This window comes from Petaurus breviceps, unplaced genomic scaffold, assembly GCF_028583685.1.
Source record: "Petaurus breviceps papuanus isolate PSGF00001 unplaced genomic scaffold, PetGlider_PUasm1.0 91133, whole genome shotgun sequence".
In the NCBI taxonomy this organism is placed as follows: Eukaryota; Metazoa; Chordata; class Mammalia; order Diprotodontia; family Petauridae; genus Petaurus; species Petaurus breviceps.
In genome coordinates this window covers 13,023,589-13,036,766 of record NW_027187419.1, presented here as the reverse complement: position 1 = coordinate 13,036,766, position 13,178 = coordinate 13,023,589, and the positions used below count along the sequence as shown (strand labels likewise).

The 13,178-nt window shown below is 38.5% G+C and overlaps 1 protein-coding gene across 1 annotated transcript in view; it reads right to left on the bottom strand.

Annotated features, from left to right (window-relative positions):
• SLC35F2 (solute carrier family 35 member F2) overlaps positions 1-13,178 on the bottom strand; it is an 83,105-nt gene that overhangs the window by 25,020 nt on the left and 44,907 nt on the right. The window contains exons 2-3 of the mRNA XM_069080836.1: positions 1,669-1,844; positions 415-542 (exon numbers count right to left, since the gene is read on the bottom strand). Of these exons, the coding sequence (XP_068936937.1) occupies positions 415-542; positions 1,669-1,844 (304 nt within the window). The remainder of the gene's footprint in view (positions 1-414; positions 543-1,668; positions 1,845-13,178) is intronic.

Genomic DNA, 13,178 nt, shown 5'->3' with positions numbered 1-13,178 from the left:
CTTCTATCCAGGTTCTCTCATCTTTGTTCTTAAATCTCTATCCAGCCCACAGTGCAGGATCTACGACATCTCTTCGTTTTCTCTGTGTTGTGTATGATCATTCGGTAAAACAGTTGTTCTCATCACCACAGCATTCCACACTAGTCAAATGTTTATGATTGTTTGGGTTGTAGGTGCAGTAATGAGCTCTGGTGTTAACAGCTTTGTCACTGATTAGCTTGAGCACGTTTTCACTAATTCCTGGAAACATTACTCATGATAGCATATGCTTCACGAAAAACTGACAGTATTCACCTATATATAGGGTTTGTTTGGGTTGGGTTTTTTTTTTTCCCAATGAGAAGGTTCCAACCCAGTTTGATCACTGACACTAAATGTAATGATTCACTTGAAGTTATAAAAGATTCACCTTACCTGGACACTCGTGAGTGTAGTATACTGGTAAGCTCTGACAATCACGTAATTAGCCTCCACATCAGCTAGGCCCAAGAAGATATACTTCCACCATTTTCCCTTCAGGATGTGCAAAAGGTTCTCGTTGCCTCATCAAAGAGAGATTTGGCATACATGTTAATCATAAATGAAATGTTACTTCTTTAGCTAATAGTGTAAAAACAAAAACTATCTATTTCTTCCTTTGTCCTGGTTGTTGAATACATCCCCTTTCCATTTTCACTCTAGTTCAGATCCTTATTAATGTCTTACCTCTCAGCTAGACTATTGCAATAGCCTCCTAACTTCTATCTATATATGTCTATGGGATTCTTAACTGGGTCCATGAACTTGTTTTGATAACTCTATTTCAATATAATTGCTTACCTTTGCAATCCCAAATGTTTTATTTTTTGCATTTAAAAACTTTCTTCTGAGAGAAAGGCTTATTAGGTATCACAGGATTGCCAAAGAGGTTGATGACATTAAAAAAATGTTAAGAACCCCTGCCCTAGTTCAAACACTGAACCTCACAACCTTTCATCTGTTCTACTTAAATAGCTTCCTACTTACTCTCCACACTTTGTGTGACTTTCCCCTGAAACCCCATCCTACATACTGCTACCATGGTAATCTTTGTAGAGCATATTTAGTTCATGTTACTTCCCAAATAAAACATTTTAATGGCTCCCCATCATCTGCAGAAACTCCTTAGCAGGCATTTGAGGTCCTCCACAATTTATCCCAGTCTGCCTTTCTAGCCTTTTTCCCTTTCATGAAACTCCCACCCCAGCCAAACTTTGGGCTTTTGTTCACATTATTCTCTTTACCCTAAAATCCCCTTCCCTCTCATCTCTGCATATCATTTGAAATGCTACCTATTATTCAATATCCAAATCAAATGCCAAATCTCCCAATGGAAGTTTCCCTGATCTCACAGAAAGAATTCCTTTCTCCTCCATATTCTTGTAACAACTAGAAAATTCAAGACATGTTACAAAAATGAAGAAAAGTACAGTTTAACTAAAGCATATAGTATTTGAAGGTGAGTATTTGCAGTTATGGTTGGAAAAGTAGTTGGAGTTTGATTGTAGATGGCCTTGAATGCCAGTTAAAGGAGTTTAGACTTTAGGTGATGGGAAGCCACTAAAAAGATATGATGGGGCAAGAAAAGAGGGGAAGCAGCAAAGTAGTCAAGGATTTTAGTATCAAAAAGATAGGGCCTGTTTTACATACCTGGTCGAAAAGCCAACATTGTCGTGTAAATAAAAAACAGTAAACAATAACTGATAAAACTTTGAAGCATAGGAGTATTCACTTTGTACTTGTCTGCCAAATACTGGCTGGTGACAGCTGTCCCACAGATACACAAGGACAGCATCTGGCCTAGAGCAATTGTTTTCAAGATGTTCCTGGAAATGAAAAAAATAAAATAATATTAATCTGCCACAAGCTAACCACTTAAAAATTACTTTCTAGGGGCGTCTAGGTGGCACAGTGAATAGAGCACCGGCCCTGGAATCAGGAGGACCTGAATTCAAATCCAGAACTTAACACTTACTAGCCATGTGACCTTGGGCAAGTCACTTAACCCCAACTGCCCTGCCTTCCCCCCTCCAAAAAGCCAAAAAAAAAAAATTACATTCTATTGTAAGCACAAAAAAGCCTAACATTTTAAAATTGCACATATGCACATACATGTACAGATAATAGATAATATTTCACATTTTGTCCCCCTCCCTCTCCTCCCCTCCCCTCCATGACTGCATACAGTCAAGTATAGGATCTGTAAATACTTGCACATTAGACATTGGTCAGGTTATAAAGACAGATTGTATCAGATGAAATGAAAAATGGTAAAGAGGACATAAAACCAAACAAGAAAAGGAAAAAGATCAGGTATTTTGCTTCCAGCCACTTATTCTTGAGTTACCGATTCTCCTATTTCTCAGAATTCTGCTTTTTGCCCCCCCTTCCCCATCTCTGAGACATACATTTCCCAAACCCTTTGATTGTCCATTTTAATGCTTTTTCTATGGCACACTGCAATTTTTAAAATTAAGATAGAATTTAGATCAAAATCATCTTGTAGAATTCCTAAAAGTAGTAATTGGCATTTATATAGAATGTTCAAATTTGCAAATCTCCTTACAATGCATATAGTAAACGTGCTGTACACATTCATTATCTCATTTGACAAGGACCTATCTCAGTGGCCCTATGAGGATCACTATGATTACTATGGCTACGATGGCCCCCTTTTATCGATGAAGGAAATGACACTCAGATTAAGTGATGTGCCCATAGTCATGCAATTAGTAAGTGCCAGTGGTCAGACTTGAAACATGAGTCATCCTAATTCTAAGTCCAGAACTCTTCAACTTTGCTTTCCAGCTTTATCTCACGGAGTTCCCTTTCATGTATCCTATGCTTCTGTTAAACTGGTCTACTCGCTATTCCTTGAACTTATCCTGCTCTTCCCATATTCTTTACAGTCTAAACTTATATCAAGCCTTATTCCAAAAATGTATACTTCAAACCTCACACTCTAATCTCTGCCTGTTAAAATCCTTTCATTTAAGACCCAGACCGAATGCTACCTCCCTCAGCAATCTGTCTCTTTCCCCCGCAGCTTCCCCTCCACTACCAACACATGAACACACACACACATATGCATGCACACACACATACACTGCAATTGGAGGTAATCTTCTTCAGATATCATAAAGTACCCTATACCTGTCCTACGTACATATTCCTGCTCATATTTTCATTATTTGTTTAGGTATTTTAAGTAAAAAATAAGTTCCTTGAAAGTAGGGACCACCAATTATTGATCTTTGAAAATATATTGCCTGGGGGCAGCTAGGTGGTACAGTGAATAGAGCACCCGCCCTGGAGTCAGGAGGACCTGAGTTCAAATCCAGCCTCAGACACTTAACACTTACTAGCCGTGTTTGAGTCACTTAACCCCAATTGTCCTGGAGGGGGAGAAGACCCTCAAAAAAAAAAAAAAAAAATATATATATATATATATATATATATATATGTTGCCTTGCTTCTAGCAAGTGCTTGAACATGATTAATGAATTTTTTTAAGGTTAATTAAATTACATTCCATTAAAGTCACTCTTTATGGTGCAAAGATACCACAAAAGGCTTTTACTATACAAAGTATAAAGCTACAGAGTCCCATTTGCATTTGGCCATAGCTAGATCTCTTTCCAAGTCTAAGTACATGGCCCATTCACTTTTCAGCAAAAATGACAGTTTGATCATACACTCAGAAAAAAACAAATTGATGTCTGAGATGCTGAGATAGTATAAATTCTGTATTCTGTTAGGCAACATTTTGTCTAGAAGACATTCCTTGTTATTTTTTTCTTTTTTCCCTTCTTGTACCATTATACAAAAAAAGTTAGCATAGTCTCACTGAGGAAAAACATGCATATTCTTTATCTTTAAAAAATTTTTTTATCTCATACCAATGAAAGAAAGTAACTTTTACAATGAAAATAAATTAGCCTGATCTATGGGTTAAGTTAATTCATCTATTAATAGTATTCACCTTAGAATCTCTCATAAATCCTCTATATACTTATTTTTTGCTCTAACTAGTATTTTCCACTAGAGTATTCACATTTTTTCCAATCATTTTTAAGGATTCTAAAAACTTTTACTCTAAATCAGCTCAAGGAAATTGTCATTTCAACAAGAAATAACAATCTTTCACTATATATAGCATCCTATTTGGAATATGATTACTTTTTAAAATGCCAGGTCTGATATCTAAGACAATTTTGTCACTCAAAAAAACCACATACAATTCAATAATTTCTATAATCCTACCTTTTCTGGTGCTGCTAACTTAATTAAGCCTTTTCTTTCAAAAGTCAGCCAATATTTAGAAGCGCCTCCTATGTACCCAGAATTGTTCTAGATCAGAGGTCCTTTTTTTTCTCCTTTTTTCAAAACTGCATCTCCCTATTTAACTCAAGCCAGAAGTATAGTGGCCACTCACAGGCCTGATCCCATTACTAATCAGTCAGTACAGCGTCTTTGACCTGCTCTATTCACAACCTAGGCCAATTTGCCCCTCCTGAGGTAGCCTGGTAGCTCCCCACTCCCACTAATTGACTAGGTGTTGGACCCAGTATAGACGTTTAATGGCCTTAACCCACTGTAGCTCAGAACTCCTGATGTCAAACAATCTACCACCTCACCTTTCCTAACAGCAAAAACTCTAGGCCATGTGCCACCAAGATCAGCTAGGCCAGTGGTTTTTAACCTATCTTGTGTCATGCATCCCTATGGAAATCTTGTGAGGCCTTTGGGCCTCTTTTTAGAATAATGTTATTTTGTCTACATTTAAAATGGAAAGGAAATGCTAAATATTAGTTTAAAGGTAACTGAAAAGAGATGTAATTTTTTTTCCATTCAGTGTCACAGACCCCAGATAAACAGATCCACAGATGCGTTGCAAGTCTGTGCATCCCAGGTTATAAACCTCATTTTAGGCATATGTGTTTAATATTTACCAAAAGATAGTATTTAGGGGTGGCTAGGTGGTGCAATGAATAGAACACCAGCCCTGGAGTCAGGAGGACCTGAGTTCAAATCCAGCCTCAGCGACTTGACACACTAGCCATGTGACCTTGGACAAGTCACTTAAACCCAATTGCCCCTCCAAAAAAAGTAAAAAAAAAAAAAAATAAAAGATAGTATTTAAACAGGCTTCTACAGGAACAATCTATAATGTTTGCTGTCACTTTACTTAACTTGGTTTCCAAGGAGAGTATTTATGAAGTTGTTTCCCCCACATTGTTTGAATGTGGTACTGATACAACCAAAATAATAGAAGACCCAGAACTTCTAGGGAAATTTTATAAAAGGGCATGAACAAGAATCATACCAGACCAAAAGGTATGAATGGGTTGTTATATGTGCTAATCAAGTGAATATCCACACTGTTGAGATCTCAGATTTATTCAAGTACTCTACCTGCAAACCAGGTAAGTGGTCCACGGGTAAACAAGAATGCCTAAGTTATGGCACCATGATCCAAGTAAAGGTATGGTTAACTAACTGAAAGAATTCAGTCTGGGAGTATGCTGGTAAATGTTTAACTGGTTCTTTCATATATAAAATATACACACATTCACATGTATGTATATATGCATGCATATACATATACATGCACATAATACACATACATAAATATATAATATACATTTTTAGTTTAATTTGTATTATTAACATTTATCCACCACTTTCTTAAGTCTACACAATCAACATAATAATAAATCAAGCCTTAATTTGTAACTTTTACTGGTTTCTGAGTGTGTAAATGCTCACAATGAAAATTTAACAAATGGCTCTCTATGAACTGGCTCCCACAATACACAGATTAAAGCCCATGGTGCGATCATAGGAGCATAGGATTTTGAGCAGGCAGGAACTTAAGAGATCATCTAGTCTAACTCCCATTTTTTACATATAAGAAAACTGAACTTTTCCTATAAAATTGAATTCTCTGTTAAGTTCACAAGAGTATAACAAGTACTAATACCTATATTATCTATAGATAGATAGATGATAGACAGACGGACGGACGGACGGACGGACGGACGGACGGACGGACGGACGGACGGATGGATGGATATTTATAGAGAGAGAAATCTTTGTAGGTAAATATACGTGTGTGTGTGTGTGTGTGTGTGTGTGTGTGTGTGTAAAAAACACCTGGATTTCAAAATCTTGAGACTTTTGAGAGCAAGACCTTCCTCACCGAAGAGAATGATAACTCAGAGACAGAGTTGGTGTCAGAGCTTTAAAGAAGAGGGACATTCTTCCTTCCTCCTCTGATAGAATATATATGTGGTTCTAGACTCTTTTCAAGAACTCTGACTCCCCAGACTACTTTTCCACCTCTACCCCAGTGACTTTCTCATACTGGAAATGCCTCCACCCCTGTTATCTCTTCCTACTATTGATGAGACTCTCCATTTCAGGAAGTATACAGGCTATCCATGCTCACTTCTAACCCTGCTCAGCTCCCGACTCTCAGGATTAATTGTTCACTTTGTCCCCATGTGAGTAATGTTTTCCCCATTGCCCCAGTTTTTTAGCTCCCTTTTATCTGTTGTCATCCCCTATTACAGTACAAAATCGGAGAGGGAAAGGAATTTCTTTTGCATGTATTTGTATTCCTCACATTTAGCTTAGTGCCTCCATGTAGTAAGTACTTAATAAATTGCTCTACTTAACTATCAATCTATGTATCTTTAGGCAGAAACCCATGGAGAAGGAGAACAGGCACTGGAAGATACAAATATAAGTGAAATTCAGCACCTCAGCATGTCCTTCTTTTCCAGCTTGCCTTCCTAGAGATTTTAGAGAACTTCTCCCTAGGGAAAATTGGAACCTTAATCTCTTGGTTGAGTTGAAATATCTCATTCCCATTCTCCCACTCTCATTCACTCCATGTATTTTTATTATATTTTAATCTATATAATTTCCCTATTTTCTGTTTATATGGGCTTAGATAAATGGGTTTACTTAATAATCACTATCTGAGATGATCATATGTATCACTTGCATTTGGTAGGAAGAGACCAAACCTGCAGATATAAGCTTAGGGTACCTCTTGCCCTTTAAGGAATACTAACAAGGAAAGAGTTAACTTTAAGCTAAAAAACAAAAAAAGCTTTTCCTACATCAGCAATATTCAGGAGAGCGACAAATAATTCTAGTGTAACATATCTCTGTCTCAGAGAAAACATTAACTAACCTGTGGCCCTTTCTCCTGCTCCCATACAGGAAGGAATATAAGTATCCCTTCTAAAGAGAATGGGAAAACTACAGAGAGAGATATTTATGCTTTCCCATGAACCACTTTTAGACAACCCATATAGACATATCTAACCTACATGGGCAGCATATATATTATATACAGTATTATGTACATATATGCAGGTGTATTTAGCTTATATGTACATTCATAGCACGTTTTTATATATACATTTATATATTTTATGTATATATACACACAGAGATAGATAGCTTATACTTATACGCATTTTAGAAGGCTGGCAAAGTGCAATATTTAACTAATTTCATTTGAGCCTCACAACAACTAATCCTTAAAATGTCTTTGGTCACTTTCCCTACACCTTGATCAGCTCTATGTTTCCTTTCCGTTGGACAGATATGGTATGGATATATGCAATGATTCCAAAATAATAGTGAAATAAAACAAAATACTGCTATCCATACAGTCAACCTAAGGCTAGTTAAGCTGATACCCTGCCATTGGCATGAGGCTACAAGTTGATATTATGGGAATTGGAATCACACATGGAAGAAGATGATTTGAGCTCAATAGAGTATGAGGAAAAAAAAGGGATAATCAAGTCTAGCTGGATTTCTAAAGTAATAGTCACGAGAGAGGAAGATATGAGAGAGACTAGAATCATTAGCTAGCTGTACATATGTACAACCAAGGAATGTGAGAGGCATTCTTATGGCTCAATGCAATAGGCAACATTTATAGATTGTACATTAGAATATCACATTTAGAAATATAAACAAATACATTTATGTGTTTATGTTGTACTAATTCCAGTGAACAATGTTAATGCTGATCATATGATCATGAACCTTCAGAAGAGAGGACAGGAAATAGCAAGTTACCCTCTTTTCAACAATGAACCAATGAGTCCTGAAGTGTACTCAAAATAATAAATATCACTATTTTCGTCATTCTATACATTCAAGGTGTTTCCTGTGTCATCATACACTTAGTACTATGGAAAGGCAACTTCTATAGGTTATGGAAAAATGAAAAAAGTTTCTGCTGAGGACATGAGGGGGATGGGAGAATGGGGAAGGGGATCTGATGCTGGTCCAGCCATAACAACAAAAGTACCAAGGGACTTAGTTGAGAAGTAGAAATAGTTCTCCCCTCCACACCCAACTTTTACTATAACCTTTCATGCTAGGGGGAGGAATCAAGGACAATAGGCCCCAGTTTTCCCCTCTCTGAACATCTAGTGCTTTCCTTTCTACAATCAGAAACAAAAAGAAGGATCACAGATACACTATGCAATTTCTCCATTATTGTCCTTTCCTAATAATAAAATTGTTAGTTTTTTTTCTTTTCCAATTCAATTCAATTAAACAAGTATTTATTGAGTATTTACCATATTGAAAAAGGTATGGGGGATAGGGGTGGCCAGGTAGCACAGCGAGTAAGAGCACTGGCTCCAGTGTTGAGAAGACCTGGAGATCGAATCCTGGGCTCAGACACTTGGCACCCACCCAGAAACACCTGGCCGTGTAACCTTGAGCAAGTTACTTAACCCCAATTGCTTAGGGGCAGCCAGGGGGCTCAGCGAGTAAGAGCACTGGCTCCAGTGTCAGGATGACCTGGATCAAATCCGGGCTCAGATACTCAGCACCACACCCAGAAATAACTGGCTGTGTAACCTTGAGCAAGTTACTTAACCCCAATTGCTTTAAAAAAAAAAAAAGAAAAGAAAAAGGTATGGGGGCAGAGTCAAGATGGTGGAGTAGAAACAGGACTTCCGTGGGGCTCCCGCTCCCACCTCCTCCAATTCATGTAAAAGATGACTCTAAACAGACTTTGGAGCTACAGAACCCACAAAAAATGACACAGAGAAGCTAACCACATTCCCCCCCCCCCACCTTGAAGACAGCCCAGCAGGCCGGCAGGAATCGGCCAGCACAGAGTGATGGGAGCCAAGCCCTGCCCCACACGAGCCCGGGGTTTTAGCCTCAGGGTGGCCACAACCAGCAGCAGGCTGGAGGGACTTCAGATTACTAGCAGCTTGACAGTTTCCAGAATTATCAACCCATAGATGCTAAGGACAAAGTGAGAGGTCAGTGGTGTGTAGACTTTGGGACCTGGGAGTTCAGGAGTGCAGTCTTGCCTTTGCCCCCAGGGCGAGAAGCTAGCTGAGGCAGCCACATGGCTGCTTCAGAGTTCTGGGCCTTTAGATTGTAGGGGGACCAAGCATACAGTCTGAGGGGTAATCGCTCTTCCTTTAACCTACTTGGATCTGGATCACAGTCTGGGGTGTAGGTCCTGGGGTATATGACCAGTGTTCCAGAGCATGTGGAGAATTCAGAGAGGGCACCCAACTAATACCTTCGGCAGCTGAGAAAACCCCAGTGATTTGAGACAAAGCTCCCCTTTCTGGCAGAAGAGTCCTACTGTGGCAAAAAGCTCAAAAGTCAAGTAATTGAGTGGCAACATGAGAAAGCAAAGCAAGCAGAGAAATCCAACTTTGTACTTCTATTTTGGGGACAAAAAAGGATCAAACCACAGAACAGAAGGAAGACAATGAAGTCAGAACTCCTGCACCAAAAGCTTCCAAGAAAAATACGAGCTGGTTACAGGCCATATAGGACCTTAAGAAGGATTTTGGAAACCAAATAAGAGAAGTGGAGGAAAAATTGGGAAGAGAAATGAGAATGATGAAAGAAAATTATGAAATGAGAGTCAACTGGGGACGACTAAGTGGCACAGTGAATAGACCACTGGCCCTGGAGTCAGAAGGACCTGAGTTCAAATCCGGCCTCAGACACTTAACACAAAAACTAGCTGTGTGACCTTGGGCAAGTCACTTACCCACAATTGCCCTTCAAAAAGCAAAAAAAAAAGAGAAAGAAAGAAATTAGAGTTGACAACCTGACTGAAGAAAATAACACCTTAAAAAATAGACTAACTCAAATGGCAAAAGAGGCTCAAAAAGTCAATGAGGAGAAAAAAGAATGCCTTAAAAAGCTGAATTTGCCAGATGGAAAAAGAATCTCAAAAACTCACTGAAGAGAATCATTCCTTCAGAATTAGACTGGAGCAAATGAAGCTAGTGACTTTATGAGAAATCAAGATACTATTAAATAGATCTAAACAAATGAAAAAATAGAAGGCAATGTGAAATATCTCACTGGGAAAACCACTGACCTGGAAAATATATCCAGGAGAGATAATTTTAAAATTATTGGACTACCTGAAAGCCATGATCAGAAAAAGAACCTAGAAATCATCCTTCAAGAAATTCTCAAGGAAAATTGTCCTGATGTTCTAGAACCAGTGGGCAAAATAGAGGTTGAAAGAATCCACCAATCACCTCCTGAAAAAGATCCCAAAAAGAAAACTCCTAAGAATATTATAGCCTGGTTCCTGAGTTCCCAGATCAAGAAGAAAATATTACAAGCAGCCAGGAAGAAACAATTTGGATACTGTGGAAACACAATCAGGATAACACAGGATCTGGCAGCCTCTACACTTAGGGAACAAAGGGCTTGGAACATGATATTCCAGAGGTCAAACGAGCTGGGATTAAAACCAAGAATCACCTACCCAGCAAAACTGAGTATCATGTTTCAGGGGAAAATATGGTTATCCAATGGAATAGAGGATTTTTCAAGCATTCTTGACAAAAAAAAACAGAGCTGAATAGAAAATTTGACATTCAGATACAAGAAACAAGAGAAGTATGAGAAGGTGGAGAGGTAGATGGTGCTGAACCTGGAGTTGGGAAGACCTGAGTTTAAATCCTTCCTTAGATACTTACTAGTTCTGTGACCTTGGGCAAGACTCAACCTCTGTCTGACTCAGTCTCCTCATCTATAAAATGGGGATAATAACACTACCTACTTCCCAGGATTGTGGTAGGGATCAGATGAAATAATACTTCTAAAGTGCTTAGCACAGGAAGTGCTATATGTTAGTTTTTCCTCCTCCTCCTCCTCTTCTTCCTTCTCTTTTTCCTCTTCCTCCTTTTCCTTCTTTTCCTCCTCCTCCTCCTCTTCCTACTATCCTGCTACTACATGATATTGGGCAAGTAGATTAATCTCTGCCTGCCTTAGTTTCCTTAACCAAAAAATGGGAAGAATAATGGTACCTACCTTCCAGGATTCTTGTGAGGATCAGATGAGATAATACATATAAAGGGCTTTGCACAGTGCCAGGCATACCGTAGGTGCTATGTAAATACTTATTCTCTTCCCTCTTCTCTTGTCCTTATACAACATTTCTTACTTCATTTCCTTTTCTTTTCACACATACAGTCACCACCTTAATTAAGACCCTCATAAGTGCTAGCTAATAATAGTTAGCATTAATATACATTGCATTCAAGGTTTGGAAGTTGCTTTACAAATATCTCATAGCAACCCTGGAAGGCAGGTACTATTTTTACCCTCATTTTACACATCAGCAAACTGAGATATAGAAGTGACTTACCCAGGGTCATACAACTAATTGCATACATATTAGCATTAGTCTCTCTGACGGCCTGTCCTTTTCCTTTTTAATTTATCCTCCACATAACTGTCAAACAATAGACATTCTTAAAGCGTAAATCCAATCATTTCACTACCCAGCTCAAGAGGCTTTAAGGGTGCCCTTTCACCTCTGTGGGGATGCTTAGCCCCTGAGGGTCTGTGAACTCTTAAAAAAATAAAAACAAATATTCTTATAACTCTCTTTCAACATAATTAGTTTCATTATGAATTGGGAGAGGGGAGAAGGAACAAGCATTTATTAAGCACCTACTATATGCCTGTCAGTGTACTAAGCGCTCTATTAATATTATCTCACTATCCTAAGGAGTCCACAAGCTTCACCAGCTTACTAAAGGAGTCTATGGCACACACACACACACACACACACACACACGCACGCGCGCGCGCGCGCGCACACGCACGCACGCATACACACACACGCATACACACACACACACACACACTCTCTAGAGGACAATACAAACTTCCATCCTCTACCTCTGATCCTTTGTACAAACTAACCTGTTCACTTTGCCTAGAATGCTCTCCCTCCTTATGTCCACTTTCTGGCATATCTAAATTGTGTTCAGGCCTCTGCATACCTGCCATCTTGCTAAATCTTTCCACGTATTAGTGCTCTGCCCTCCCCTGACCCTCAATTATTTTGTTTTAGTTCGTACATATTTCTGTATTGGTTTGTCTATGTATGTGTTTTCCTCTTACCAAGCTAGAAGTTCTTTGTAGGAATAGGAATTTTCATTTTTGTCTCTGTCTCCCCAGGGTCTGGCATAATATCTCAAAGTGTATTTAATTGCACTTAATTGAATTGAAGCCTAAATAATCCATTCTACCTCACAGGGCACTTTTTGTTCACAAGTCTCTCAATCATTTACCATGGGATGTGTACTAGAGTTTTTTTGTTTGTTTTTTGTTTTTTTATTATGTTTATGTCTTCTCCTAATAGACTAATAAGCTCTGGTAAGACAGGGCCTGTGTCTTATTTAAACCTTCTCTATATTCTCTGTATAATGCCTGTCATTTAATGATGCTTGTCATATAAATGAATAAAGTAATAGTCTAAGCAAAAAAAATAAAAAAGAAAAGAAAAAGGTATGCTAGGTATTTTGAGTCTTTGCTCTGCTCTTCTATGTCAACCAAAGTCTCAGCCATGCTGCTCACTCTCTCCTGGCACTCTCCCACTCTCCAATCTGCTCTAATTCCACATTAGTACTCTACCCCCTCAATACTTTGCACCTCCTCTTTATATTCCGTTTTCCCTTATTAGACTGTAAATTCCTTGAGAATAGGCACCATCTTGTTTTCTTGTTTTTATATTCCTAGTGCATATCACAGTGCCTGGACCATAGTAAGTGCTTAGTAGATGTTTTAATCTAATCTAGCAAAGATCTATAAGCAAAGTACATGTTAACTGA